Source organism: Oreochromis niloticus, linkage group LG5 (assembly GCF_001858045.2).
Source record: "Oreochromis niloticus isolate F11D_XX linkage group LG5, O_niloticus_UMD_NMBU, whole genome shotgun sequence".
Lineage (NCBI taxonomy): Eukaryota > Metazoa > Chordata > Actinopteri > Cichliformes > Cichlidae > Oreochromis > Oreochromis niloticus.
The window spans coordinates 23,964,292-23,990,971 of NC_031970.2; the positions used below are offsets into that span (position 1 = coordinate 23,964,292).

Genomic DNA, 26,680 nt, shown 5'->3' on the forward strand with positions numbered 1-26,680 from the left:
TCATAAAAGGGGGAAGAATGCAAACAGGTTCAAAGGGTCTGTTTAGGTGATTTTTTTTTTTTACATAATGAATACTAGAAACAGATACTGAGAGAGCATTTTAGACAGAATACTTTATTATCGATAAAAGAAAACATGTTAAAAGGTTACAGTCATTCCAAGTACAGGGCAAAAAAAAACCTTTTAGAAGTAGTACTCTTCTTCATATTCATCTGGATCGCCAAAATAAAAGCTAAATCTCTCCCCCTCAAAACTGTAGGGTTCATAACGACCATCCTCCTCATCCTCTTCCTGGTGAAAGCCCCACTGTCCACCAAAGAGACTGTCATCAAAGTCGTGGAAGACGTCTGAGAAGCTGAAGTGGAAGCTTGTCTGATACTCATCCTCAGGCTTGACTAGGTCCTCATTTTTCAGGAAAGCTTCGTGGCCCACACGGTCATACACCCTCCTTTGCTCCTTGTTTGAGAGGACTGTGTAGGCTAAGGAAAGACAGTTAGAGGGGAAAAGGTCAACTTTGGTGATGGAGGGGTGTGGTTGCAAACAAGCAACCACAACGCCTGGGCACCTGGCAGTCACTGACTCAACTATGAACTAGTCTGTGTACCAAAGTCCTCTAGAGTCAAATGGTAAAGCTAAAGCTGCTCAGACATCAACCTGTGTGAAATGTTAGAGAGTAGCTAAACTAAACTAGCAGCTTAACTTCGTTTTGCAAGAGTCAGCTGGCCTCCAGTTATTTACATCTTTTTTTTTTTTATGTAGTTGACTTCTAAACCTTGAAACACTAATAATGGACCAGAAAAGTTGCTTCTTTAAAAAGCCCCACCCCTGCTGCTCTGTGAAATCCCGTTTAGGCAATGCATTTATCAGATCATCAATGTCAGAGCTTTGCATCCACAACAGGCACTTGCAGAAGAGCAGGTCAAACAGTGACATTGACCGATTAATAATAAACCTCCATAAATCACCAGCTATTCATGGAAGTTATTGCATGCAATTTAATAAGGTACCTTACTGAGCTTATTTGCTTCTTAAAGAGCCTGTTTGATGGGAATAACAAGTACATTTTTGCACTTTTGCCAGGAAGAACAGCGATTTTTTTTAAACAGGGGGAATTTTTTTCTGAAATCACACTTCCATTTATTTTTTAACTACTATTTTTAAACTTTTTTTTGAGTAGTTTTAGTTAACTTAACTCCATATGGTGGCTTTGTTGTACCTCAGCTTCTTCCATAGTGAAGTAATTTTTAGTTTACTATAAAATATTGTACTAATGATAATATTGATAATAGTAATAAAACCGTTCACGTATTTACACTGTAAAATGTAAACGTTTCAGTGTGTCGGAGGAGGCATCCTTTCATCCTTTACCTTCAGCAATCTCCCTGAAGGTCTTCTCAGCATCTGCGCTCTTGTTCTTATCAGGGTGGTACTTCACGGCCAGTTTTCGGAAAGACTTTTTTATCTCGCTGTCCGTTGCTGTTGGCTCAACATGAAGAGTGTCGTAGTAATTTCTGTTTATCTCTTCGGACAAGGCTTCAGATAGACAGAGCAGCAGAAGCATGCAGGGTCGCAGCCAGTAGGAAGCACCTTGCACTGCCATGTCGAGGAGCGCCCCAGCACAGAGAGAGTGAGGAGGAACTCAAAACAAACGTCGTCATGTGCACAACAGTTTATCTCGAAGTGTGGCAGACCTTGTGGTTTAGCGTCTCATTTTCATATCCACACAACGCCGTAAAGCCTCCACGTCAGCACTGTGTTTGTAGTACGAGTACACCAAAAGTAGCAGTTGTTGGTGTATTTACGACAATTTCTGTGGAGCTTACGACAAAAACAGGGGCACGAAAGAAAAAAGTGACCTCGTTTACAGACTTTGCAAGACTCCGTGAATCCAACTTTACGTCGTGCACGAAATTATTTCGTGGTTTTAAAAGTGACCAAATAATGAACACGCTAAGGTGGTGTTCCGCATTTCCACCAATAGAGGGCAGAAAATCCCAATCAGCGAAAAAATAAGGAAGACGCCGGCGCTCTTCTTCGTTGGTATTGAAAGCTGCATGAAGAAAAGTGGTAAACAGCACCAGGGCCTCGAGGAACTGCTAAAAATAACGCAAGTTTTTTTTTGCTTTTGTTAGCAGCGGTGTCTGTTGACTCAGTTAGAGGAAGTTGTTTCTTCGTGGGAGCTTCTCAGCTGTACTTTGGATCCTTCTCTATCCTTCGATTTGGTAAGACTACAGTAGTACCCAGTTAGCTAGATGTTCGCTAGCCATTAGCTACCCATGGTAGACGACGGTTTCGTAGCACCATTTTAGGCTAACCTATTCTGGAATATAATACGACAGAGTATGCATTATTTACTGGTTGAAATCCGTTGCATTTAATTTATTTGATGTTTTGTAGTGTTTTACCAAAGAACCATGTAAACAGAAGCGAGGCTATTTATTGTTTACGACGTGTTGTCACGTGCTAAATATCTGTCCCAACCTTCTCTAAGGTAATCATTTACATGTCCTATTGTCTTTCATGTCGATATTCAAATCTCCCCCTTTAGTTCTATCGCCAGTGTCTCATGCTGGGTTCGTGTTTTTGTCTTGCAGGTAATTAAACGGCAGATTGCAATACTTCGAGTGTGAAGAAACAATTAATGACTACTACTGTGTATGTGAATGTTTACCAGCTCACATTTGCCATTCCCAAACACACATGAGTGCTCCTTTCTCCTTGAGCTGGGCCGAGCGCCATGCCTGACCGGGACAGTTCCTACCTGTCAGGTGGTGGTGGGAGTGGTGGTAGTCTGGGTGAAGAAGGGGGACCCGGGTCTGGTTTGGCAGGGAGTGCGGCAGAGGGCAGAGGAGGTTCGGGAAGTAGTGTTGGAGGAAGCGTCTCTGGCTCTGGGGGTATGGGTGGAGGAGGAGCGCTCGGAAATGGCAACAGCTATGGGAACGGTGGAGGCCAAGGTGCTGGACTGGCCTTGGATGGCGTCTGCAGGGACTTCATACGCAATGTTTGCAAGAGAGGGAAGCGCTGCCGCTTCAGACACCCAGACTTTAACGAGGTGCCAGACTTGGGAGTGCAGAAGAACGAATTCATCTTTTGTCACGATCATCAAAATAAGGAGTGCATGCGCTCCAACTGTCGCTTTGTCCACGGATCCAAAGAGGATGAGGACTATTACAAGAAGACAGGAGAGTTACCTCTCAGACTAAGAGGGAAAGTTGCTGCACGGCTAGGCCTCTCCCCCATGGACCTCCCCCATAGCCGCGGTGAGGTTCCCATCTGTAGAGACTTCCTGAAGGGAGAGTGCCAGAGGGGCAATAAATGTAAATTTCGCCATGTCAAAAAAGACTGTGAATATGAACCAACCAGGGTTGGAGTGAGTGGCATTATGGGGCCAGGTGTCAGTGGCATTGTGAATGCTGGAGGAGGCATGGGTGGAGGAGGAGGTGCTTGCGGAGGAATGCAGGGACTTGTGGGAGGTGGCGCAGGGGGTGGAGGTAATATGATGGGGACCAGCTGCCCCGGCTTGGGTGGTTGCAGAGATCCAGGTATCTCAGGTCTTGGAGGAGTTGGTGGAAGTGGAATGAGTGGGTGTCTGTCCATAAGTTCATCCGGACAGCGACGTTATGACAGGAGCACATGCTCAATGTTTGACCCTCTGGTTGAAAGTAGTCTGTTTGATGCTGGTTCCCTGGAGGCCTCTATGGACCACACCACTCTACAGTTAAAGAGGCGACGGTTGGAGGGGCTGCGTCTGACAGATGGGAGTGGAGGTGGGCACTACGAGTTGGGAGTTCAAGCCACCTTGCCACCTCGTCCTCTGGAGTACAGATTCCTAGAGGAAGAAAATTCCCTGCTAAGGAAGAGAGTGGAAGAATTGAAAAAGCAGGTAGGTATAAGAATGATATTATGACTTCCTGGGAATGGAGTCATGCCACCGATGCAGGACGTAAATGGCTTCAGTCATTTTTATTTATTTTTTTACTGAGATACATGCAAAACAAGCATTGCCAAATTCCAACTAAACAGAAACTTTTTTGAGGTATTTTATGACACATCCTGGAAAGATTAAAGTATTTTCAAAATAACCAGTTCAAAGAAAAGGCCGATCCAAACAGCATCTCAGCGATATATCCAAAAATCCACCAGAATTATTGTCCCATGTTTGTTAGAAGTGTGATTAGGTGTCTGGTGACAGACTTGCATATTAAAATTCCAGCGATCAACAGTTTACATTAACATTACAATAAAAATGTAAATATCAGGTGAAAGGAGTTGGCGACAAAGGAGGACTTTATTTCATGTAGTTACAATTAAGCAAACTTTGCTGATCTAAACAAAGAATCATCCAGGAACCTATTTATTTGTTGCTTCTTCCTTTTGGAGGATGCTAATGACACATTTTTGTGTTGCTGGGCTCTTTTTCAACATTTAAATCACATCATATCAGATGGGATTTAAATGTTGGAAAAGAACCCAGGAACACACTGTTAAAATGGTTGATGTTATTAGTAAGAACTGAGATCATCTGATGTCCAGAAGCACAGAATTTAGACTGCTGTAAATGCTCTGCCTATTGGCCAGAATAGTGGACTTGAAGGGGAATGAGTTACTGAAGAGTTAATATGAAGTGACGGCTGTGCAGGAGTAAATGGGGAAAAATTTGTTTCCCCTTTAGTCACCTGACAAAAAGGCCCACTGGATGTTTTGGGGGTAAAAGGAAAAGACACTGTAACATCATGAGACACACAAACACTCAGATTCTGCAGTTTTTTGCCTTCTCTTTCTGTAAAACTATGATTAGTTAACATGAAGTGTAAGACTACTTGTAAATGATTTCCTTTAAACCTTTGCGTATTTCAAATATTTAATGTCTCTGTGTTTCCTGTCATGAACTTTCTGCCTGTTTATACTAAGCTCTTTCTTATGTGTTTTTCAGGTTTCCAATCTCATTGCCACCAATGAGGTTCTTCTGGAGCAGAACGCCCAGTTCCGAAGCCAGGCCAAAGTGATGACACTGTCTTCAACTCCTGCACCCACTGAGCAGAATCTGGCGCCCCCCGTAGGGTCCGTGAGTTCCTACAACCATAGCATCGCCCAGACTCACACCACCTTGAGCAGTGCTCCGTTACAAGCTCGGCCAGTCACCCAGCAAGACCTCGTAGCTCCCGCTGGTGCCCCTGCAGCCCCCCCAACCAATGCAGCCCCACCCACAGCTCCTCCGCCACACCTCAATCCTGAGATAACCCCCCTCTCAGCCGCCCTCGCACAGACCATTGCCCAGGGAATGGCACCCCCTGTTTCTATGGCGCCAGTGGCAGTATCTGTGGCACCTGTGGCAGTGTCCATGACTCAGCCAATTCCCGGGATCACGATGAGTCACGCCACCACCCCAATGGTGTCGTACCCAATTGCAAGTCAAAGCATGAGGATCACAACCCTGCAACACTGAATGAATGCAGGGGCCGTAATACCCATGAGCCGAACTGGAAATGTACTTGAACTTTAATGGGTTTTGATTTTTTACACAGATGGATTTTTTTGTCTGTGTATGAGACTCAGATGTTTGAACAATGAGAGATGTGCGATAGAGACACTTCTTTTTCTCCACCAGGGGTCAGGATAAAAGCTTATCCTTCTCTAAATCAGAACTATGTTCTATGGCAACGTTACAAATGTTGAGGGTTTTGGGGTTTTTTTGTTTTGTTTTCGCAGATTGACTGACACAAGCCCTGGCGAAGGTCTTTGTACCAAAGGGATCTTTTCATACACGCGTACACTAAAAATGACAAGACTTAAAACTCGTGCCGTCATCTGTGGTGTGTGAAATGCGAATTGTTTCAGCAAGGCTGCAGCATTGTCCATCTAAAGACACAAAGACATTGGACACTGTTTGTTTGTTTTTTGTTTTTTTTTGTATTGTTCTGGTGTAAATTAATTTTGGTACTTTGCACATTTGAAACAAAACAAACAAAAAAAAGAATTACAACCACTCAACAGTGAATCCTGTGTTTTCTGTCTTTTTACAGTTGCTTTTTTATGTTTACATATGTCATAAATGGATATATTTTCATTTTGAAGTGATATGTGTGCTCATGTTAACATACTGTTGGTCTAGTTGTTTGGGAGGAGTCATGCTGAGTAAACTAGAGCTTAATCCCTGTTTAGTAACTTCATGGCCGTGTGGCACTTTAAACAGCTTAAGTATCTGGCGTTGACTTCACACTCTGGGGGCCTGGTGGGACTGCTTCAAGTTGTATTTAGTTACTGTCAGTTTAGTATTTATGTAATCCACTGCAAAGTAAATATTTCTGAAAACAATTACTTCAAAACCAGATATTGCAGATATTGGACCTTCATACTAAACATGGTGGAACCAAAACATTTTCTTTAATCACAGCATTATTTGGGGGAAAGTGGTTCAAATGCAAGCCCGTACCAGCTTTTAAAATATACCCACTTTATTAGGTATGCTTGTTTAATTGCTCATTCATCCAAATGTCTAGTTCAAAGTGGTCATTGAAATTGGCGGAATAAAAAGTTGTAAAGTGGTTGTAAAATAGTCAGATGTCAGAGCAGAATGGCCAGACTGCTTCAAGCTTTAAGGAAGGTAACAGGAAACCACATAACCACTTTTAACAACAAAGGTATGCAGAAGGACACCTCTGAAAATAAAATGGTGAACAGCAGCAGATAACATTAGTACCACTCCAGCCAGCAACGGACAGCAAACGGTTTGAAATTTGCATAGGCTCATCAAAATTGTACAACTGAAGTTTGGAAAGTATTTCCTGGTCTCATGGGTCTCGATTTCTGCTCGTTTGTAGGGTTGGAGCTTGACAAACAACCTGGAAGTATGGATCCATCGTGCCTTCTATCAGTGGTTCGTGTTTGTGGGGGTGTAACAGTGTAGAGGTGTATTTTCTCTGGGCCTTTAGGACCAATTGTGCATCACTGGTGGCATATACCCTACCTGAATATAACCTATCATGTCCATTGTGTGCCTGTCTTCTCATGTCATAAAGGACAGAGCAAACTGGTTTCTTAAACATGAAAGTTCACTTTACTCAAATTCTCTTCACAGTCATCACAACGCAATGCATGAGAGCACCTTTGGTAGATCGAGAGGTTGTCATCATGGATGTGTAACCAACAAATCTGATATAATAATATGGACCAAAATCTGAAGAAAATGTTTCCAGCACCTTGTTGAATCTATGCCACCAAGAACTGGGGCAGTTCTCGGTGTGGGGGGTAGGGTATTATATACTTAATAAAGTGGCCATGCTTTAGAAACCGCATGATGACTAATGAAAAGTGTGGGCACGTGGTGTCTCTTAGAAAGTGATTCATTTTGTGCTAAGAGGAGGAAAAAATATCGACTTCAAGCAGTTTCAAATGCAAAAGTGTTTCCACATTTGTGTGTTCAAGACAATTCTTAACTGAATTATAATCTAACTGCAAATGTATCACAGTTCATCTTTACTTACTATACTACTTATTTTGTATAATCTGATAACGTAATCCTAATTACATGTAATTAGTTACTATCCAACCCTTCTTACTGAAATCATTATGACAATGGCCTGTGCGTTATTTGGGGGTTTGGGGAGAGATGATAAAGCTGTCGGAACTATTTCCAAGCGTGTATTGTTTAGTTAATGGGTGGTCTGTGCTTCATCAGACAAATAAATACCATTTTTTCGGATAATTTGATTATAAAAAAAAAACTTCTGAACTTCTACATAATGCTGCAGTAATAACAGTGACTGGGTAGTCTGACGCAGCAAGCAGTCAAAAACGCCTTTTTAGTGGGCGTGTTTTCATCCAGCTAACGGGACTGGGTGAGCAGCAGCTATCGGGGACTTCTCCGAGATCAATCAATACCACCGATCCAATCCAGCGATCGCAATCACATTTTATTGTAGTCCGTATAAGATGCAACAGTCGCGAACGGCGAATTAGCGGCGGTGCTCGTAAAGCTGACGCGCAGCAGCGGTGGGTTTGTTCAGACAGTAGCTCGCACTAGTCATGAAACCGCAGATTAAGTGTTAGGGAAGTTCGATCACCGTTTTCAAGATAGCAAATATCATTCAGCGAACAGCTTTGCGGTACTTTAGTGGTTTTAGAAGATAACCATAATGCAGAGCGACAAGCCGGAGCCGAGCGAATCCAAGGGCGCCGAGTGTCCGAGCTCAGGCGACCACGAGAAGAAAGCCCTGAGTAACGTGGAGGCAGAAACTGAAAAACCCAAGGGGATAAGTGCAGTCGCGGTACTCTGGACCTTTGGGAAATGCCTGGGTGCTTTGCTCCCCGTCTACCTTGCCGGATACTATCGGGTCAGCACCAGCCTGCTGGTGTTCGGCATGATGATCTACACGGGATGGAAACATGCCCGAGAAGCCAAGGAGACGCGCCTCAAGTCAGCCATAAAGCTGCTCGACAACGAGCAAGAGTACACATCCACGAGAGTGTCCAAAATCAAGCGAGACCTTCCTGCATGGGTAAGACATGAATGTAGCTGATGGTCTGAGAGCATATTAAACTTTCTGCTGCTGCACTGTCTCCCCCTTAGCCCACTTTGACCTAGAGTAACCTTACATTACACAAATCAAGCAAAGCCTGGCACTGGACATGCAATCACAATACCACTACAAAGGCTACTGTAGGGTCTAATGAGTATTTTTGAGTGATTTATCCCCAACCAGTACTTATTATTTGCTGCAATGGAACTATATGCATCACAGCCTATTATAGCCTTGAAAAACTTTGCTGAACCGTTGCTCTTTAGCTCCTCAATGGAGTATGATGTTTTGCAGAACTCTCTGTCCCTTTTCCTTTCATACAAAGACACTTCCTAAATTCATTGCACAGGTGTTTAATTTTAAAACGAAACATGTCTAAAAGCACACAGGGAGATTGTTGCTTCAAAAACAGCTCCAAAAACACTCAAACCGTCTAATCAAAACTGAATGGAGAATGTGTGAGGACACTAGACCTGCAGTCTATAGTACATCTTTGCAGTAATTGTAGACAGAATGCAAATTCAGAAACCCACATGTGCCTCTGTCATGTAGGAGTATCTGGCCACACCCAAGTGAGGTTCTGTGGGTTCCTGTTTCAGGAGTGATTAAAATGATTGCGTGCATAACCAGACAGAATGCATCTCCTCACTGAAGGGTTCAAAACAGATTTCTCAATGTTGTCATGTGGCAATGCTTTGTCTGAGAGAAACCTATGAAATATACATGGGGGGAAACACTCCAAGCACTTATATTGCAAAGTATCTTCACAAATGACTGTGTAATAGCCACATCATTTAAAGTGATCTTTTTATACAACATGGCTTCATCCATATTATGTTGTGTTTTTGAAAAGCCTTTTCCAGTCCGAACCCTCAGGGATAGAGCACTGTTGTGATATCAGCTGCCGGTCATCTGTGAATGAATCATTTCCCTTTCCTCTTGTTTGTTTATCTGTTTCTATACACAATTTAAGTGTGTTCCTGCCCTCTGTTTCTGTCCTTCAGGTAAACTTTCCGGATGTTGAGAAGGTTGAATGGCTGAATAAGGTAAAACATCAGCGAGTTCCTCTTTTTCGTCATGATTTTATTGTACAGCTGTCCATTTTCCCTCAAGCTCAGCAAACACACGCCGTTCAACAGCCCAGCTGTAGTGTTGATTGACACTTAGTGTGTGCTCGCTGATAAATACTGTTGCTACCTTAGTAGAAAAAAGGCCACACCCCCACCATTGTGGCCACTCTGTACTGCAGAGGGGAGGCCCCGTGCCAGACATCCCACTCAACATTTCCATTTCATTGCAGCCTAGTGGGCTCACAGGAAAGGGGAGGAGCCACATAGCTCCCCAAACTAAAAAAAACCCTGCAGCCCCACCCCCATCTCCTTCTAGCTCTTCTAGCCTAGAGAAAGTAAGGCCTCTAATACAGACATAAAGAAATAAAAAGCATTCGAGATAGCAGGATCACAAGACGTAAGCGTTAGAAAGCCGACAAAGCAGAGGTTTGAGACTGCTTACTGGAGGGGAGGTCAGCAGATTGCTTTACTGCTCATGCTTCATGCGCCATAAGAGCAGGCAGCTGATGACTCATTCTCCACTTATGCCAGACTCTAACCAACTGTGGGGTTTTTGTTTTTTTCACAAAGTCAGAGGCACGCAAGCAAACTGTGCTCTGTTTTTAGATTCTTTCTCATTGACAATAGTATGAAGACTGCACAGGTTTACATAGCGGTGTTAATATTGTGCAAAAAGAACCACATCTAGACCACAGATGTCATACTGCATGTTGTGACCCCAAACAAGAACACTAACAGCTGAGGAGGTTTAGTACACTCCAGCTGTCTCTGTCATTCTTTCTGGTATTTCAAACAGAAGGCAAAAGTTTACTTGAAGCAGTCGTCTCTGTTATGTTTATGAAAGATAAAAGCATCGTATTAAAGCATGTGCTTGATATCCTGGCCAGGTCCTGCAGCAGGTGTGGCCCTTTGTCGGCCAGTACCTGGAGAAGCTGCTGGTAGAAACCATCGCTCCTTCTATCCGAGCCTCAAGCAGCCACCTCCAGACCCTCAGCTTCACCAAGGTGGACATGGGGGACAAGGTGACGACACTGAGAGTTTAAACAATGCTATGGATTTGCTGCAAAGATCCACACAAGAGATGCATGATGGAGTTATACTGTTCAAACAAATGTGCTTTATGTTTGCTTTAGGCCATGAAGGTTGTAGGGATCAAGGCACACACAGAAAATGACAAGGGACAAGTCCTGCTGGATCTGTATATTAGGTGACTTTTTACCCTTTTGCTTTTTACTCTCCCTTTATTGGAATGTTTCCTGGGTGCTCATATTGGTGACATTTTTTTGCGTATATCTTCAGCTATGTTGGCAACGTGGAGATCAATGTTGAAGTGAAACGGTACTTCTGCAAAGCTGGAGTCAAAGGCATACAGGTTTGTCTTCTTATCCAGGCTACAAACTACTATGTGGTGACATTAGTATTAGTCATGTAAAGCTTTTAAATGCCAATCTAAAGATCCAGAATTCAGTAAAATACAAAGAAAATCTGCCTTTCTTTATTTAGTGATAATTGGCCTTTCTGTTTCTTTTTTGCTTCAGCTACACGGGATGATGCGAGTGATCCTTGAGCCTCTGATTGGAGATGTGCCCATTGTGGGTGCAGTCTCTATGTTTTTCATCCGTCGGCCTGTAGGTCAATTTATATTTGCAATTCACCTCCATTAGTCCTTCTCTTGTTGCACCTTCCAACCCCCATTCCTGTCAATAACACATGTCCTACAGTCTTGTATGCTATTGGTTTGCTATCAGTCCTTATAGATTGCTCTACACAGTTCCTTCTTATCTCTTCCCAGAAACTAGACATCAATTGGACTGGACTGACTAATTTGTTGGACATTCCTGGACTGAAGTGAGTCATGCGGAAAAAATCTCGCTTTACACATTATTAATAACCATAGCCTTTAAAGGGAGCCAAGTCTGCTTGTTTCCAACTAAATGTTTCCAACACCATGTACACTATTCAAGCTTTGCATGATCATGATTCACAGTTAAAATAATCCCTACTCATCCTATGCAGTGATTTTGTAAAGCCCCACAGTTTAGCTTTAGCTCCCTTCCCTTCTGCAAATTCAAGGCAAATTTCTCCTAATTGAATGCCCTTCATAAACAGACAAGTGGACGGGGCTTCTGCCCTCATAGGCAGAGCTGCTTGCAAGAGATGAACATTTTAGTGATGTGAGCTTGACGTCATACAGAACCAAGATCCTGATCAAGATCGTTTGGCTCAGAGGAATTACCTGTACATAGGCTGACTTCATTGTTTGAAACTTCTGTCATATTTAAGATGTGCATGCAACATTAGCAGTATATTTATAAGAGAAACTAAAGAAAGTACAACATTTCCCTTTAAAAATGTCATTTTATAATTTACTTTTATTGTACAATGAAAATTAAATGATTTTTAGTGCTGCCACTGAAATATTACTCTGTTCTATGTTTTAGTGTCATGTCAGACAGCATGATTATGGATGCTATCGCCTCCTTCTTGGTGCTGCCCAACCGCCTGGTTGTCCCGCTGGTTCCTGGCCTGCATGTGGCCCAGCTACGCTCTCCTTTGCCCAGGGTAAGGCCTGAAGATTCATCTGCACATTCAGACTACAATTGTACTTCAAGCTTTAAAACACTAGTATATGAACCTCTTCTCCTCTCTCAGGGTGTTGTACGCATCCACCTACTGGAGGCACAGAAACTAGCAGCCAAGGACAACTATGTGAAAGGGGTCATGGCAGGCTTGTCTGATCCCTACGCCATATTGAGGGTGGGACCTCAGACCTTCACCTCCAAACACATTGACAACACAGACGCCCCCAAGTGGGGGGAGATGTATGAGGTGAGGAGAAAGGTTTTTTGTTTTCTTTGTAAATCATCAGCACGTAAAGGTCTGGGAAAATATTGTCTTTCACACATCATTTCACTTTGTTCTGTATTTGAGGGCTTATACTGATATGTCAGTCACTGGCATTGTCCATTTTCATTCACGAGGCTGCAGACAGCTTCCATACAAGCCCCTTTGTCAGTCGCCATGTCCTTATGTGTGTGCCTTACATCAGGTTATTGTCCATGAAGTACCTGGTCAAGAGTTGGAGGTTGAGGTATATGACAAAGACCCAGACAAGGATGATTTCTTGGGCAGGTACATATGCATAATTCATGTCCTGGTTGAATCTCATGTTGTCACCTTTCATTTGTCACCTGTATGAACGGTGGGGAAAAGTACTTCGAATGTACAGAGTCTCCTTTCTGTTCTGTTGATCATTGAAATTGCACTACTGTATTTTTCTTTAATCCTTCTTGTCTTGCACTCCTCCTTCCTATAGGACCAAATTGGATTTGGGCATTGTGAAGAAATCCATAGTTGTCAATGATGTAAGTGAGCAGTTTTCTTTTTTATCTTTGCCACACTGTGGATGATTTTTTAATCATAAGACGGTGAAAGTATGTCTGAATGCGTCTTCCCAGTGGTTCACTCTGAAGGACACAGATTCTGGACGGGTTCACTTCAGGCTAGAGTGGTTGAGTTTGCTGCCAAGCACTGATCAACTAGAGCAGGTCTGAGCGTCTAATTTTCACTGATGATCATCTTTTTGTGCATCATTGAGGAGACTTGTGTTTGTTGTCAAACAATTACACTAAAAGAAATGTTGTAAAATCATCATCTAGGTCCTGAAGAGAAACGAGAGCATCACCAACAAGAATGCTGATCTCCCTTCTTCAGCCATCTTGGTTATCTATTTGGATAAGGCTGAAGCGCTTCCTGTGAGTCAAATAAGTGTGCATTCTGTGCCCACATTCGTGCACAGCTCAGAGCTGCTTCCTGTGTGTGGTGAAACTGAGCTGTAACTGCTATTTGTTTCACATTCCACAACTTACCACAAGAAACCCAGTTCAATCTGTTCCACTGTTGATGAACATGGGTAACTCTATCCAAAACTGTTACACACTTTTCAGACTCCTTAATTTTGTCATAAATTTTAAAAGAAAAACAAAGTTACAGAAGCTTTGGAAGAAAACCCCCCAGCTTATTGTTTTTTCCCTTTGCAAACTTAGACTTCCTGATTGTGCCATGCAGCACGGTGCTTCATTTCAGTTATTTGTGCAGTTGCTATGGTAGCCATGCACACACTTTCATTGTGACTGACCTCATGTTCTTATAATAGTAGATAAATCTATTTGTTGTGCTGCTCTTGGTTACAGAATGTCAGTGTCTTACTCTGTATTTATATCTGTCGGCAACTGTGTATGTTTTAGATGAAGAAGGGAAATAAAGAGCCCAATCCCATGGTGCAGTTATCTGTGAAGGATGTCACTAGAGAGAGCAAGGTACATCTCCCGGGAAAGCCATTTAAAATTCTCTTGATATGTTTTGTTTATTTTTTTGTCATATGCACATTTTTCCATCTTCTCTTTAGACTTGTTACACAACCATTAATCCGGAGTTTGAAGAAGCTTTTACCTTCTTCATCCACGATCCTCGCAACCAGGACATAGACATTCAGGTAGTAGATGATGAGATTATGTACCATTTACTATGCACTAAAACTCATCTTTGATAATCTGATGGGTGATGGTGTTAAATTGTCTTTTCTTCATTAGGTGAAGGATGCTGACCGTGTGCAGACGCTGGGAAACCTGACCATCCCGTTGTCCCGTCTCTTATCAAATTCCAATCTTTCTCTGGATCAGTGGTTCCAGTTGGAAAACTCTGGATCAGCCAGTCGCATCTATCTCAATGCGATCCTCAGGGTAAATGGGACTAAGACCTGTAATCCTGCACTGTTATAATGTCTAATAAACACACTAACAAAAAAAGTGGATTGTAGGAAGTAATTAATTCCAAATTCAATTAAGATTTTTTGTCTTTCTGCTTCTCCTTTTTCCCCATTTCACCAAAGGTCCTGTGGTTAGATGAAGAGCGAATTCCATCTGATGTGTCCTCGAGCTTATCCCAACAGCTCCCACAGCAGACCTCTTCCCATCCTAGCTTCGCTACAGAGGTAATACAGTCCAGTTTTTTGTTTTTTTCACTTGATAGCTCTTAGCATCTTGGTAGGATTTTTTTTTATTATTTCAAAATTTAAAATACAAATTTTATTTCAGGGACTGCTGAGAATTCACCTGTTGGCAGGTCAGAATCTTGTTCCCAAAGATAACCTGATGGGAGGCATGGTGAAAGGCAAGAGTGACCCCTATGTCAAGATCAGCATTGGGGGTGAAACATTCACAAGCGAAGTCATCAAAGGCAATCTTAACCCCACCTGGAACGAGATGTACGAGGTAAGAAACTGTAAAATTGTGGTGACATTTTAAAGCATGATCTGCGCTTAAGGAATTTGATTTCAAGATAAGTGCTTTACATCAAATAAAAACAACAAACAAGAAAATAGAGAATCCGACAAAATAAAATGAAATTAAATCTAAATGCGAGTTTAAAAAGATGAGTCTTCACCTGCTTTTTGATTGAGTACACTGAGTTTATTTAGTTACAGTGTAATTAGTTGAAGAGGCTCCTTTGAGATGTTTAACTTGGTTTGCCCCTCAGGTGATTTTAACCCAGCTTCCAGGCCAGGACCTGCATGTGGAGGTCTTTGATAAAGACATGGACATGAAGGATGACTTCATGGGCAGGTAACTACATTTAAATCAAGCATCACATATGCTTATTAGCATCTACACGATCTATTCTAATCTTGTATGTGTTGACATGCAGGCTGAAGATCAGTCTAAAGGACCTCATTGATGCTCAGTACACTGATCAGGTGGGCATATGCTACAGTGTTACAGACACATATGACATTTTAGAAAAATTGAATTTTACTCTAAAATTACTTAATTAAAGATAGTTCAGACATTATAATGATTTCTCTTTATTTTTCAGTGGTACACGCTCAGTGATGTGAAGTCTGGTCGCGTACACCTGATACTGGAATGGGTTCCAACAGCCTCAGAGTCAGACAGATTGGACCAGGTCAGTAATATCGAAACAAACGACGAATTAATGAACACTTTGTGCTGAGCTTGATTTATATTCTGCGCTTGTTTCCTGCATCTTTAGGTTCTTCAGTTCTATTCCCAACAGTCCTACAAGAACAAGGCAGTTCCCTCGGCAGGCCTGCTGTTTCTGTTTGTCGAGCAGGCAGATGGATTGTCAGTAAGTCTTTTAGTACTGCTTTAAAGGACAGACTGTAGAACTAGGAGCTGACCTTTGGACTCCAAATAAATATTCCCGACTGTTCTCTCTTCCTGCAGGTGAAGAAGAGTGGAAAAGATCCAAAAGTAGGAGCAGAGTTGACTCTTGGAGCAACATCTCGAAAAACTACAGTAAGACTCCAGCCCTCATCCTGATACTTCTGCTTCTCTTCCAGTACTAAGATTGCCAAAGTACTCTATGTGTTGATTCTTTTGTCTCTTCTTAAGGTGTGTGAACGTACAACTTCACCTCAGTGGAGTGAGGCATTCTGCTTCCTGGTTCGTGACCCCAGAGAGGATATTCTTCTTGTTAAGGTCAGATGATTCAGTGTATTTTAAAACTTATCCTCATGTAAACAGATCTCTCATATAGAACTTGTTAACACCAAACGTTGTGTTTTTCCAGCTCTCCCACAGCTGGACCCTACCCATGGGCTCTGTGGTTATTCCTATTCGAGAGCTGCTCTCTGAACCACAGCTGGTCCTGGACCAGTGGTTCCATCTGGATGGAGCCTCACCTGAGAGCCAGATTCTTTTGAGAGCTGAACTCAAGGTGTGTCAGTCTCTGTCAATTCTTCAGTTCAGCTTTTTTTATTGTTTGTTTTTGGGGTTTTTTGTTATCTTCTAAATCAAGCATAGTTGTAGTTTAAGTGAGCCACAGCGTCAAGCTCAGCCACAATCCCAACATATCAGTTGATCTCAGTGCCAGTCTGCATTTTCTGAAGGCTCAGCTGGCATCTTTCTACACGCCCAACTGGAAAACCTCATATAGGACACACTATATGAGCCGCTTTAGTTGTGGAACCCCTGCAAGCTGCTTTGCAACCCACCTCCACTCCAGCTCCTAGTATCCTGGTGTGTGTGACATGTCGTTGCCTGCTCTATGCTCTCGCTGTTATTCTTGCTGTTGTGCCCTCTGCCCTAATGAAATTAGTTTTTGCAATGGGTGTGACAACTATGTAATAAATTACATAGTTAATTTAGAACAATGGACATTTAATTACAGATGCTGATTCCAAGCAAATGTCCTGTTCCCGCTGATAAAACTAAGGCAACTGCGGTGCCAGATCCTTCTCCCGCTAAGCAGAAACTGGAGACAGACAAAACACTCAAGTAAGATTATTCATTCAGTAAAGTCTATTTCTGTTTAGCCATCAGATTTCCCTCTAAACATGGCTTATTTCTAATCGCTGTGTTTTTAGGTCGAGCTCAGTAGACACTCCTCCCGTGGAGACTATTGTCTCTTCGGTGACTTCGCATGAAGATGCCGATGCCAAAAAACCTGCAGCTGATTTGATTCAAGATGAGATGGAAGAATCACCAAGTCCTGCCATAACACAGCCCCCTCATACTTCCCCAGACATCAGCTTTGCCAGTGAGGTAACATCACAACACACCTACAGAAGCAGATACAAGAAGCAGGGCACGACAAAATCCTGTTTGTTAAAAAGCAGCATGGATGAAAATATCCCCCCCTGTAGGGTCTGCTGAGGATCATCCTGCTGGAGGCCCAGAGTCTTGTTGCCAAAGATAAAGTGATGGGTATAGCAAAAGGCAAGAGTGACCCTTACGCCAAGATCAGTGTCGGAGAATTCAGTTTTAAGAGCAACGTGATCAAGGAAAACCTCGACCCGGTCTGGAATGAGATGTATGAGGTGTGTTTGAGGGGCTGCATAAAATCAGAAGACCTGTTATCACCTAACATCTGTGACTTTGACTAAACTTGTTTACGCTCTCTAAGGTGGTTTTGAGGCCTCAGTCAGGACAGGAAATGCAAGTGGAGCTGTATGATAAAGACATGGATAAAGATGACTTCCTGGGCAGGTAAGGGCTAATGTCGAGGTCTCCACTTGTTCAGAACTGAGTCAGAGGCGCCAAATCACACAAAGATAACTACCTGAGCATAGCGATGGTAAACAAATGTCTATACTGGCAAAAACATTGTAAGTCCACCATGAGGTGATGTTTATCACAGTGCATCAGTAAAAAATAGTGTTTCTAAATGCAGAATAGTTGAAACAGTATTGTTAAGGACTTTTGCATAATGTGCATAATCTTCTTTGTTGTGACTAGATTCAAAATCAGTGTGGCAGACATAATCAGCTCCCAGTACTTGGACCAGGTGGGTATTTTATATATTTTCTTCCGAAATGTGTGTACGCTTGGTGCATTTATAGACTGTAATCCAATGATTGAGCACCTCTGTTTCAGTGGTACACCTTGAATGATGTAAAGTCCGGCCGTGTCCGTCTGATCCTGGAGTGGGTTCCGACAGTGTCCCATAATAACAGCCTAGACCAAGTTAGTGCATGTTTTTGTACACAAACAAAATGCTCCTACTTTGATTCACTGTGCACATCGGTGCTGAGTCACTAATGTATTTTTTATTTGATTCTCCACTGCAGGTAATGCGTCTGCTGTCTCTCCAGTCTTACCAGAACAAGGCTGTTCCCTGTGCAGCACTCCTTTTTGTTTATGTGGACAGAGCGCACTCATTGCCTGTGAGTCCCTTACAATTTGGCACAGTGAGAATCGCTATAATAGACAGTTTCATTATGAGTTCCTTTACTGGTATAAAGTGAAAAATTGCCACTTTTAACTAGTAACACTTTACTAAAAAGGAAAGACTGAATAAAAGCTGATGAATGACAGTCATTGTTGGATTTTATGACGTGATTCAGAAATGTTTGATATTTTTTAAGAAAGTGCTGGATCTCATAATTACGGAGAATAATGTCTGTTGGGATAAACTCTGACCACCCTTGAATTGGAGAAGTTAAGAAAATAGATGAAAAGAATTCAAACTATTCATGTAATCTAATCTTTTTTCTTTCTGTGTACAGTTCAAAAAAAGTGGAAAGGAGCCCAAGGCTGGAGCTGAGCTGGTGTTTGGTAACACAGTCCACAAAACTAAGGTATGAAATTAATAATACGTGCACAGAAACACATTTTTTGGCCAGTTTAGGGCTTATTCTCACTATCACAGCTATTGATCTATAATATTATAATTGTTTAGATATGTATTTTTGAGCATTTATTGAAAGAGGCAGACAGGAAATATTGAGAGAGTAGGAGAATGACATCCAGCTAATGCTCCATCTGGGAACTCCCCATTCTGGGCAGTTGAGCTCATGGGGTATGTGCTGGATCCCCCAGTCTATATTTTTTATCAGCATCTTCTTCATTTACTTAATCTGATGTCATGGTAAAGTCTCTATCACAGCTTCCTGATAACTAATTTACTGTTTCTGGGAATAAACAGATGATTTTCCCTTTTTTTTTTAAGGAGAAATAATTTCTTATCATTCTTTATCCATTTTCTGTCTGAAGGTGTGCGATCGCACCAGAGCTCCTCAGTGGAATGAAGGATTCTTCTTCAAGGTGCACAATCCCAAAGAGGAGATGCTCATCATAAAGGTAAATGTACTAACTTTGTTATAGTCCAATACACACTACAATACAACAGCATTCAAAGTCTGGCTGCTGCCATCATCATCTCAAGTTCTGACTGATATCATAAATGTGTCCTTGTCTGTGTAGCTCTCCAGTGCATGGGACCAGCCAATGGGATCTCTGGTAGTTCCTGTGAGACAGCTCCTCTCTGAACCACAGCTGGTCCTGGACCAGTGGATGCCTCTGGATGGAGCCTTACCTGAAAGCGAGCTCCTCCTGAGGGCTGAGCTCAAGGTATGAAGACATGCATACCCTACATTAGTGCTACTGTTAATGACATCAAGAAACCCCAACTGGAAATGTGTCGTTAACAGATTCTTAACTCGAGGATGGCTGAAGTTCCACGGCCGACTGTGACCGCAGTAAAGAAAGAGGACACCATCACCCCCACAGAAAAGGCATCCGCAGCAGCTGGCAAGGAGGAAAAAAAGTTCAGAGATGCCAACACACAAGTGAGTCATTTATGTGTGAAATCTATGATCTAATGTTGGAGCTAATGCTGCTGTACCCGAGACTGTAGTCTTATTCAGAAACAGTTAAAAACCAAAGTTAGAAGTGCTGCTGAGGAAAATAAGCAGTACATACACCTTTAAACTTAAACAAGCTTAAGAAATGGAAGATATTAAGTGTGCTCCCTGTTGGTGAGTGAAGGTATAGGAGAGTAAATGCGCTCCTTGAAGTCATATCCCACTGTGTAAAGACATAGACTAGGACTGCACAGGACACAGGATTCAGATGGTTTTATGTCTGACAAGCTTTATTGCAGACTTTCATGTTTTTTAAGAATAATGTTGCTCTTAGGTCTGTTGCAGTATCAAACCAGCCTAAAGAACCTGAAGCAAATCCTGCAACTGTTACAGAGATGGCTCCTCACGTTGAACCAGCACATGACCCATCCCCTCCTGCTGCAGTGAGTCACGTCACACAATAGTCAGTTGTTACTCTGCCCCAGATGTCTGTTTTCGTCTTCATAACATTAATGTAATTTTGCTCAGCTTGTGGACAAGCCAGCAGATGCAGAAGAGCACCGCACACAGCCCCACACAGCAGACAGAGGAGACTTTGAATCACAGAAAAAGCAAACAGAGGGGTGAGCTCCATGTGACAGCAAACACAACTATATTGTTCTTTCAGTTTTTCATATTTTTTGTCATGTTTGTCTCAAACAAACAGAATTTGGACAAAAAAAAATAACGAGAAAAAAAAAAATTTCTTCTGCTTTTTCTGTGTTTGGATATGAATGAATTGCCAGTTTGGGCAATCTTGCTCACGCCACAGTGGCAGGTCTTCCCACTGACACTAAAAAGGCAGAAGTGGTTCCTGAAATCCCCAAACCTGCTCAGGTTCTTCCACCACACACAACCCCGAGCCAGGGCTTTGCTCAAGAGGTGGGTGTAGTTCTGTCTTTGTTATCAGCATGCAAAGGAAAGCAGTATTGTGTAATTTGCTTTTGATTTCATATATACATATTCAGATCATTAACACTTAGAAAAGCAGTGTGTTGTAACACACAGGCCCCCTTCCCACCCCTGCCTAAATTTATCCTGATGATTTTGTAGCAGTATCAGTCGAGGAAACCTGATGAAGGTCTTTAGACATTCGAATGTTTTGAAATGCAGGGCTCCATTAAGCCTGTGATTTTTCATTAACTCACATTAGACAATGTCTTCCCAGCGATTCCATTTGTCCCCAGATATTCCGTGGTGATGATTAGATAAACGGATGCTGCTGCGATTCAACTTATCATGTGGCTTTCTAAACAGCCCCTCGTGTCTCTTTCCAAACAGCAGTATTTCCTTTCTTCCTCTTGCTGTTTTACTTTAAGCTCTACTAGAATGGCTCCCCCTGCTGTTTTGGTTTATCTTATTTGCAGAATATTGAACTTCTGCCTATGAACCTGCGTCATACCAGCTTTAAGGAAGGATGTATAATGTAGGATGCTCTTAATGATGGATCCTTTGCTAATTTGAACAAGAAAAACAGGTTTTCATTAAGTAGTTAACCATCAATCAAAGATTTGTTTATCTCTAAAGATTTATCTATGAAAGTGACAGAAGAAGCAAGAAATTCCTGTTTTCCAGTCATTTGTGGGAAGGACAGAAATGATCTGGATCACACTGAAATCTATACAGACTTAATAAATCCAATGAACGTATGCTCTGTTCTGTGGTACTTCCTGTATAACACTTGCAGTCTTCATGCTGTAGGGGCTCCTGAGGATTCACCTGCTGGAGGCCCAGAATCTGGTTGCAAAGGATAACCTGATGGGGGGCATGGTGAAGGGCAAGAGCGATCCCTATGTCAAGATCAACGTAGGCGAGGTCACATTCAAGAGCCATGTTATCAAGGAGAATCTAAACCCAACATGGAACGAAATGTATGAGGTAAGCTGTTTATGGTTGTTGTTCATTATCCGAGCTTTGATTTGCCTAAAGTATGTTTTTTTAAATTAATGTTTGCTTCTCTTACTTTTGAACAGGTCGTTTTGAATGGGCACAGCATCCAGGAGATCAAGTTTGAAGCATTTGATAAGGATATAGATTCTGATGACTTCCTAGGAAGGTGTGTTTCCTGCAATATAGCTTTTGATCTGCACTGTGTTAACTAAAACATAATTAGCTCGAGCTATGGAAAATGAAAGATAACACATTTTTGTTTTATTTGTCTCCGATGTCATTAAAACTGCTGACATCTGGAAGTCAGCCTGAAGTAAACATGGTTTTATTATGTGAACTTAAACCCTTATTGTTGTTAATCATTTGCCTGTATTCGTGTTCACAGATTCAGTATTAAGCTAAATGAGGTCATAGGATCACAGTACACAGATCAGGTTAGTCACTCACGCAAACCTTCAGCCACACCCTGTCTGTTTTAACTCAGCGTTGCCTGTTTTCCTCATACAAAGGGTGTTGCCATGCTTCTCTAACAGAAACTGTCTCTGTTGCAGTGGTACACTCTGAAGGATGTGAAATCTGGACGAGTTCACTTGATACTGGAGTGGGTTCCTGCAGTGTCAAACACAGCCAGACTGGAGCAGGTGGGCCCCGCACCGTGTTAATAAACTCACTCAGTTCGGCCTCACTCTGTTCATTTAAGCATGGAGTGATATGCCTCTGGCCTCCTAGAATGCTGTTTAGCAACATAGCGCCACATGAGGTATATTCACTTTGCAAAAAAATCACCTGACCTAACTTGCTGTGCTCCATGCCACAGGTCCTGCAGCTTCAGTCTCTCCAGACTTTTAAGAACAAAGCTGTCCCTGCTGCAGCTCTGCTCTTTGTCCATATAGACAGAGCACATTCATTATCTGTAAGTCACCCGCAGTTTATTGACACACTGTGCGCAAGTTGACAGAAACGGTCCCACGTGTTGTGTAACTTGACTGCCTCTCTTTTGCTTCATAGTTGAAGAAGAGCGGAAAAGAACCAAAAGCCGGAGCTGAGCTTGTTCTTGGTGAAACAGCCCACAAAACCAAAGTGAGGCTCTTTCTCTCATGCTGCTCTGCAACTCGGTGTGATAATTGCTTTTTTTACTGCTATATTAATCTTATCATGTCATCACACTTTATCAGCTCTGTGACCGCTGTACCAGTCCTCAGTGGAATGAGTCTTTCTACTTTGTGGTCCATGATCCTAAGCATCAGATGCTTGTGGTGAAAGTAAGATATTTATCTACATCTGTTTTTAAATTTTGCGATACTCCTTGCATTCATTTGTATGTACAGATTTAATTTGCTTATATGTAAGAGTACTAATATTGGGTGATTTTCATTCTCACTGTCTTTTGCATCGCAGTTGTCGAGTGGCTGGGACCAGCCAATGGGATCTCTGGTGGTTCCTGTCAAGAATCTGCTTGCAGAGCCACAGCTGGTTCAGGATCAGTGGTTCCATCTGGATGGAGCATCACCTGAAAGTCAAATCCTGCTTAGGGCTGAACTCAAGGTGATAACATCTGACAGATAAAAGCAAATGACTGGACTTGTTACTGCACCCTCTTACTGTTATCCTGGATGTGTTTTATAGATACTGGCATCCAAAATGACGGATTTGATTGGTGCAGGGACTTTGCCCTGTGCTGCTTCTGGGTGCGGTTCTGGAAACGGGCAGGTGAAGCTGTCACTTTCATACGCCTCGCAAGAGAGAAAGCTCATTGTCATCGTTCACGCCTGCAGGTGTGTGAAACAAAACATTTAAATCACACGAGTGCTGCATATGAATATTATGCATCTGAGGCTGTGTTAAAGGAAGGTGTTTTTAATATTCTAACACAACCTCATCATAACTTCATCATAAACTTACCATGTTTCTGTGTGGGGTCAAAAACAGGTCATAAAAGAAATTCAGGTTTATTTTCACCAACTTTATACTGACAGAAAGATCATTTTGAATTCATTTTGCACATCTTCTGATGTGGCTGTACGAAAACTGAATTCAGCACATGATGGAAACACACCTGAGTCCATCAGAAATGTCTGTATATTGTTGCATTCAAAAACATTCTGCTCTGCATTTCTGTTGGCCTCTAACAATTTAGGAAAAACCCACAAACAGGGAAATTATTCATGATAACTCAAAGAATATTTCATGCTGACTGCTCCATATATTGAAGAAGGGACTGTATTGCTCTAACATACTGGGACTCAGTGACTAAATGAAAAATAATATGTCTCCATTATATGATATGACACCCTTTTTGCACAAACTGTGAGACCGCTGATTTTATAGGCTAATGCTTTATGTTCATTTAACAGATGCTAGATTTTAATAGAGTTATCCAGGGTATGAATGATGTAAATGGTAGCAGATTTTCTGTTAGGTAGAAAATATATTCATAGACATTGTGGGCTTTACCAATAGACACACAATGAAGCATCTTTAGGAAATGCACCCCCTGTCCAGTGGACACTTGGAGTGAGAGCTGCAACTTATACGTGGTTTCTGAGTTTCTCATGTTTGTTGTACTTTAGCTTTTGAAGTTGACTGTTCATGAACAACTCAAACATCAAAGTGCTCCCACCTCTGCTGGCATGTCTTAAAACATTTTTACAGTTAACTTTTATTCATCATTGCTATATTTCATTTTTATATTGTTTATTTTTTATCCACACAGAGGTCTGTTGTCGCAACATAAGGATGGTGTGGACAGCTACGTCTCCCTCATGCTGCTGCCAGATAAAAGCAAGGCCACTAAGAAAAAAACAGGAGTGAAGAAGAGAGACCTCAACCCCGAATTTAATGAAAGGTTGCACTGCCTTTTCTTCTTCTTTGTAGGTTTTGTTATCCCTAAAGATCTGACTTAGTGTTGTAATAATCTTTTTGTATTTTTTTAAAGGTTTGAGTATGATCTGTCTAAGGACGAGATAAGATTCAGACGCCTCAGTGTTTCAGTGAAAAATAACTCCTCTTCATTCAGAAGCCGAGACGTTATTGGACAGGTCAGACTGAAATCGTATTTGTAGCTCTTCCTGCATCTGTTACATGGCTTTAAATATACTGCCAAACAGCACACTGACATTCATTTGGGTCCAATCTCCTCACTGTGCTCTAGTTGGTAGCGTAAATTTCATTCATTCTATAAATTTGTTTTATCTTTTCACTCTGAAATGCTGTGAATACAGGCAGAAACTGTGTTTATGCAGATGCTGACATGACATTCCCATTCTTTAGGTGCAGCTCGAGTTGGCTGAGGTGGACCTCGTGTCTGGTGTCACAGAATGGTGAGCAGAAGAGATCTGGTTTCATCCAGACTGTATTTACATTTATTCAAATGTTCAAGCTTGATGGTCATTATTTCTGATCATTTTTATTGATCATCAGTAACTCTTATTATCATTCAATGTCTGTTCCACCTCATCTTCCAGGTTCACTCTGAAGGATGAAGCTGAATAGAAGTCGCTGCTTGCTGATGCCGTAGTACAGCGATGAAAACGTCATCATTCAAATCCTGCTGCTGCTAATCACACCGATGCCTTCTCCTCTGTACTTCTGCACACAGTGCCAGCATGGCAGCCTTACCTGTATACACCCAGCTCACTGTGTTATAGCATCTAGTATAGAAGTGCACAGCTCTCGTATTCACATACAACCACATACATACAACTCACCAAAGATAAGTAGAAAGAAGCAGCTAAGTTAAAAAAGGTGTAAGTAAGTTATGATTGAAAATTATATGAAGAAATTGAATTTAAAGACTGAACAGAGAAAGTGATGGATGAAGTGGCCTGAAGGTGTCATGTTACATTTTATTGCTTTGTTTGCTCCTTGTTGCTGTGAGAGTGTTTTAAATCTTGTTTGAAGTGCAGCAACATTATAGCTTTTAGTTGATTTTCATGTATCACTCATGAATATTAATGCCATTTCAGTATTTTAATCTTGTTTTGTTTACCAGCTTAAGGTGGATTTTTTTATATTTCACTTTGCCACACAGCTTTTGAGAGTGCCTTTGGAAATAGTTTTTGTATGGTTATTTTTTTACAGCTAAGGATGTGTTACACATATTTCCCCAGTTATGGTTTAATTTGTGTATATTTGCAAAGGTCATTGATCAGGTGGGAAATGTTTGTGGAAAGATGGCAACAAAAATAAACTGATTTTGCACAGCTCACATTTCTGCAGAACAAAAGACTGTTTCTGTATAAATTTGTTACCTTTTGTACTTTGCTCTTTTTATTTTTGAATTGCTTTGTTATTGCTTGTTTGAGGCAGCTATCCTACTCATACAGTAGGTTTACTGCAGGTGTACTGTACATGAAAACTCTGACTCTTCTAAGTGAATCTAAAAAAACAAATGTTTTTGCTTATTTTATTTCAGAATATAAAGAATGAAAGGATGTGTGTAAAGGTAGAAACAACATTCTCAGTTCATATAAAAGTTGTGACAGTGTCAAAATCATCTACAGCAAGTAGAAACAAATAGAATCATGAATTTTATTAATTCTATTTTGTAACCGTTTTACATTGTGTATATTTGTGTTACTATTTCTTGTATGATGTTATTGTAGGCACAATCACTCCACAGGTTTTAGGGTGGCCTGGTCAGGACATAAAGGGTGGGAATTTAAGGCGTTAATTGCAATTAATTAATTTGAAAAAAATAATAACACATTAAAAAAATAACACATTTAATCGCACTTTGCATTCCAAACAAAGGAGAACTTTGTCAATGCATGATTTCCTGGTATACCGATTACACTGATACACACATCAGAGCTAGGTTGCTATGACTGATCCCGACGGAAGCCTTGATAAAAGCGTGGTTTTGTGCAAACTGTGCAAAAATGAATTTCCTCACCACCGAAGCACTTCAAACTTATGGTACCATCTAAATGCAAAACATGTTGCAGCAAGAACAAACTGTGGGAGCTGCGCTAGCAGCCAGAGTACCACCAAAAGGTGTCGGCACCCCAAACCTGATGAAATGACTGGTTTCAGGACTAGAATTAGTAAGTCAACAA

General features: G+C 41.6%; 3 protein-coding genes across 3 annotated transcripts; 2 read left to right on the forward strand and 1 right to left on the reverse strand.

Moving 5' to 3' along the window:
* Positions 1 to 93: 93 nt before the first annotated feature.
* On the reverse strand, positions 94 to 1,974 carry LOC100704861 (dnaJ homolog subfamily B member 9). The gene is made up of 2 exons (XM_003441486.3): positions 1,369 to 1,974; positions 94 to 479 (listed from the first exon to the last, which is right to left on the reverse strand). Exons 1-2 carry the CDS (start codon positions 1,598 to 1,600, stop codon positions 184 to 186), a joined length of 528 nt encoding a protein of 175 aa, XP_003441534.1. The 5' UTR covers positions 1,601 to 1,974; the 3' UTR covers positions 94 to 183.
* A 62-nt stretch (positions 1,975 to 2,036) lies between these two features.
* On the forward strand, positions 2,037 to 6,067 carry zc3h10 (zinc finger CCCH-type containing 10). The gene is made up of 3 exons (XM_003441324.5): positions 2,037 to 2,222; positions 2,595 to 3,883; positions 4,934 to 6,067. The coding sequence occupies exons 2-3, from the start codon at positions 2,738 to 2,740 to the stop codon at positions 5,444 to 5,446; spliced, it is 1,659 nt and encodes a 552-aa protein (XP_003441372.1). The 5' UTR covers positions 2,037 to 2,222; positions 2,595 to 2,737; the 3' UTR covers positions 5,447 to 6,067.
* A 1,742-nt stretch (positions 6,068 to 7,809) lies between these two features.
* On the forward strand, positions 7,810 to 25,848 carry esyt1b (extended synaptotagmin-like protein 1b). Its single transcript, XM_025907331.1, is given in 53 exon segments — positions 7,810 to 8,498; positions 9,524 to 9,565; positions 10,477 to 10,611; positions 10,723 to 10,796; positions 10,889 to 10,961; positions 11,128 to 11,217; positions 11,382 to 11,437; positions 12,031 to 12,151; positions 12,242 to 12,418; positions 12,639 to 12,721; positions 12,906 to 12,954; positions 13,048 to 13,137; positions 13,249 to 13,344; positions 13,837 to 13,908; positions 13,998 to 14,084; positions 14,182 to 14,331; positions 14,481 to 14,582; positions 14,686 to 14,862; positions 15,128 to 15,213; positions 15,296 to 15,344; positions 15,464 to 15,553; positions 15,641 to 15,736; positions 15,835 to 15,906; positions 16,003 to 16,089; positions 16,181 to 16,327; positions 16,781 to 16,887; positions 16,977 to 17,154; positions 17,256 to 17,429; positions 17,516 to 17,598; positions 17,848 to 17,896; positions 17,986 to 18,075; positions 18,180 to 18,275; positions 18,618 to 18,689; positions 19,105 to 19,191; positions 19,315 to 19,461; positions 19,542 to 19,679; positions 20,029 to 20,035; positions 20,037 to 20,137; positions 20,223 to 20,317; positions 20,480 to 20,615; positions 21,435 to 21,611; positions 21,707 to 21,789; positions 22,009 to 22,057; positions 22,175 to 22,264; positions 22,441 to 22,536; positions 22,632 to 22,703; positions 22,799 to 22,885; positions 23,022 to 23,168; positions 23,250 to 23,398; positions 24,337 to 24,468; positions 24,559 to 24,661; positions 24,894 to 24,943; positions 25,088 to 25,848. Coding segments are annotated over 53 exon segments (5,487 nt in total). The 5' UTR covers positions 7,810 to 8,135; the 3' UTR covers positions 25,116 to 25,848.
* Positions 25,849 to 26,680: the final 832 nt, after the last annotated feature.